The sequence below is a fragment of the Triturus cristatus genome, chromosome 3_1, assembly GCF_964204655.1.
Source record: "Triturus cristatus chromosome 3_1, aTriCri1.1, whole genome shotgun sequence".
NCBI lineage: Eukaryota > Metazoa > Chordata > Amphibia > Caudata > Salamandridae > Triturus > Triturus cristatus.
The window spans coordinates 840,076,344-840,080,146 of NC_140583.1; the positions used below are offsets into that span (position 1 = coordinate 840,076,344).

The following is a 3,803-nucleotide window of genomic DNA, read 5'->3' on the forward strand; positions in this document are numbered from 1 at the left end:
AAGGACAGCCCGGTGAACGCTGCATCTGTCTGCTGAAGCCCCACCCTTTACACCCCATGCTTCCTTCAAGAGTGTTTGATATGTCGTCTTGGAATGTTGTGCCCTTCCGAGCCCGGTTCCTGTTTTGCTTCTCTTTGAGACCTGTCACCCCCTGAACCAAGCTGAATGAAGCATCCACGTGTTCCCTTTGTCCCGGCTAATCCTTTGTGATTCTTGACTTTGAAAGTGGCCATTCTTGGAGCCCCAGACTACCCCATTTGATGAGCAGTTGCCCTTTTTCAGGGGTAAAGTGACCGTGCGTGACAGCTCATCTCCCAAATCACATCCTTACAGGTCTATACTATATATAATCCAGGAGGCTTAGCTGATACTCTGAATATTTCTACTCTCACGAAAAACAAACGCGTCACAGTGCAAACTAAAAACTTTCCGTTATCTAAATTCAAACATTATTACAAGTACATCAAGGCAGGAAACAGCCTTTGAAATAATTCGTTTCAAATGAATTGTCGAGCACACCAGGCGAAACTTGTACAAACTCTAGAGCATGGACTTGTAGCAAATATTTATTTATTCGTTACTTCTTCATAAAAAATAAAAAAAATTAATTAATTACATTACCTTGCATAAAGGAACAATTCTGGACATGACGGGCGATCTATTTATCTTGTACAAAATATATACTAACAATTCCGGCTTTCTGTGCTATGGAACGCCCTTGTTTGTAACGAAAAAAACATACCGGCAACCTGAATGTGGACTGGTCTGTGCATATGGTTTGCATTATTCCTACAATGTAAATAAAGGCAATCATCATAATCTATAGTGCAAATGACGTCATTGTATACGCATCGAACTGACTGTGCTAACCCAACAGTCTCTTTGGTTTGATTAAAAGGGACGATTCCCATATACTGCCCACAAACCACAAGGTAAAACAGCTTGTTAACCTCGGGTGACCTTTCACCCCTGAAAAAACAAGTCACATCCACGTAAACATAGAATTCTTAACTGGAGTCGGAAATTAAAGAGACCCTGTCTTTCCAACCGCACCAGCCATTGATTATCAAACAATAAATAACATTAAACATATTGGTCAAGCAGCATTTCTTAACAGACACTGGCACGTGTCTGCAGCAAGGCAATACATAGTTACTCGCGTTGCATAGTCGAGCACGTGAATTCGTCAAAAGTGAAGTTTATCAGTGCAGTCTCATCTCATTCACTAGCTTCTGGATGCGCAAAGCTGACACGTCCTTTCGGGACGCACGAGCCTCCTCGGAGTCCCCGTACGCAGCGCGTAGGCGTCACTTCCTCCCCCGTTGTTTGTCCCAATCACACACCGAGCCCTTCCGCGGGGACTGGGCAGTGTTTAGGGCTACCTCTGGGGTTGGAGCCCGGTTCTGATTTGTCGCCCACTCTCCCGGGCTTGTGTCCCGACAGGGCGCCTTGGCCATGCCGTGTCGGCGAGATGCCCTCTTTGTCGCGCTTCTTCTGCTTCATCCTCCGGTTCTGGAACCAGATCTTGACCTGAGTGTCGTTCAGCTGCAGGGAGTTGGCGATCTCGATGCGCCTGGCCCGGGTTAGATACTTGTTGAAGTGGAACTCCTTCTCCAGCTCGGTCAGCTGCTTGGTGCTGAAGTTTGTGCGCATGGTGCCGGCGGGGCTGAAGATCCCGTACTCGGCCGCCGTGTCTGTAAGGAGGAAGGGACAGTCAGTACGGTTGTATGGAAACAGTGCAAGAGACAGAAACACTGCTAAAGAGCGGCATGTTAAGCGAGGGAGAAAAGTAAAATGAGTACAGGACAATGTTTGGAGAGAACAACAGATATAGCCAGGGGGTGAGTATTTATATTTTCGCTGTCACTTGTTCACGCCTTTCCCTAATGACAGTGGAAGTGCGCGAGACATTACAAATCGCAACAATAGCATCATACATTAATTAGGCGTATGTGTTGTTCTGTTCCACCTGCCTCCGAACATGCAAAGCAACTCGAGTATGTACTTTAAGGCAAACAAAATAAAAAAGTGATCATACAGTGCAATAAAGTACAAGTGACAGGCAAGCGCATACAATTAACTTTGTTCTCCAGACCCACCGCAATTCACCTTGTAATATAGGACATTCAAACTGGACTTTTTAGAGAGAAAGGGGAGTTTTGCGCAAAAAGAGTGGAACGTATTTGTCCACTGGCGATTACATTTTTAGAAGAAGAAACCATGTAAGGACAGCGGGGGACCACGGTCCGTTCTGGCTAAGAGCCCACTCACAGGACAGGGGGGGCGCGTTGACCAGTTTTTGGAAACTCACTTTTTTTGGGAGGGTTCCTCTTCACTTTCATCCACTCGAAGGTGCTGACGGCCTGGGCTCCGTTGGCGGGGGTGTGCGGCCGGGGGTAGGAGCCGGGGGATGGAGAGAAGCTCTGAAAGGGTCCTGGGTACAGCTCGGGCTGCTCGGCGGCACAGGACTGGAAGGACGCCTGCTCCCCGTACCTGTACTCCGACTGCGCGCTGAAGAGGTACGGGGCAGCCACGGGGTAGTGCCCGCCACTCTCCTCGGCCGGGTGGTAGAGCTCGGACCCCGAAGGCAGGAAGGGGTAGTCCACGGGATCCTGCGGGCTCTCCAGGCTGTAAGGCGGGCCATGGCCGTTCAGACTGCCCGCATATGCGGGCTCCGGCCCCGGGTAGAGGGCGCGCGGGCCCCCGGCGCGGCAGACTCGTGGGGAGAAGGCCAGCGCCTCCCCGCAGTACTCCAGGTAGGAAGTCATGGATTTGCGGCGCTCACCTGACCCGCACTCTCGGCGCTGCCATTGCTCTGCTGCGAGCGCTGAGTGCTGATATAGCGGAGGCGGGGCCGGTGGGCTGTGGTTCACCAATCACTGGGCGCTGAGCAGACCCCCTAGGGATGGGAGCTGCTCCAGAGAAACTTTGCCCAAGGAGCCAGGAAGCCTTAGACTGACCCAGCCGCGGTGCATTCCCTGCTGTAGTACATCAGACCATCTCTTCAGGGCAAGGAGGGGCTGTGGGTAAAGACAAGAGCTCAGCCCTCTCGTCCATGACACAGATAGAGGACCCCCCCTAAGAACAGTGTGCACTGTATCCTGACACGCTGGAAAGAAGTCACGCAGATGCAGCAAAGTAACTGGTGCACAGAGTGTGAATTGGTGCATGTGTGTGAAGTGGGGCAAATAGATGGGGAGAGAGGAAACTGTTGCACAGCGGTGCAGGGGATTGACGTGGGGTACAAATATGTGGGGAGTGAAGTGGGGCATAGAGATGCAGAGGGTGACCCTACTGATACTCGGGCGCGCGGATAAGGAACTGGTACACGGGGGCGCAGGGAGGTGATGGGTACACAGAGGTGCAGAGGACGTATTGTTGACAAGTGCGGATGTATGCTCAGATCACGAAGGTACATGGGAACTAACCGATGCAGGGAATTTTATTGGCTGGCGTAGAAATGTGAACTGGTGTACAGATGAGATCACACACTGCAACACTGAGCAATCGGCTCGTGTGCTCCGCGGGCCCGGGATAGTCAAGTGTTGTACAACAGAGATGTGACCTAGGGCGCAGGTAAGGTTGCTGGTGTACACTGATGCACGAGAGTGAACTGGTCCACGGGAGAGCGGTGACTTCACTGGTGCACGGAGAAGCAGACAAGTGAGTGAACCTATGAATCGTTTCAGATGCAGGGGAGATAACTGGTGCCCGTGGTGCATGGGAGTGAGAATGCACACAGAGGTGCAGGTGATTGATCTGAAGCACGTGACTGCAAGGGAGTTAACAGGGGTGCAGGAGGC

At 51.3% G+C, this 3,803-nt stretch overlaps 1 protein-coding gene across 1 annotated transcript; it reads right to left on the bottom strand.

Moving 5' to 3' along the window:
* Positions 1-777: 777 nt before the first annotated feature.
* On the bottom strand, positions 778-2,961 carry HOXD1 (homeobox D1). Its single transcript, XM_085645230.1, has 2 exons — positions 2,312-2,961; positions 778-1,694 (listed from the first exon to the last, which is right to left on the bottom strand). Exons 1-2 carry the CDS (start codon positions 2,766-2,768, stop codon positions 1,336-1,338), a joined length of 816 nt encoding a protein of 271 aa, XP_085501356.1. The 5' UTR covers positions 2,769-2,961; the 3' UTR covers positions 778-1,335.
* Positions 2,962-3,803: the final 842 nt, after the last annotated feature.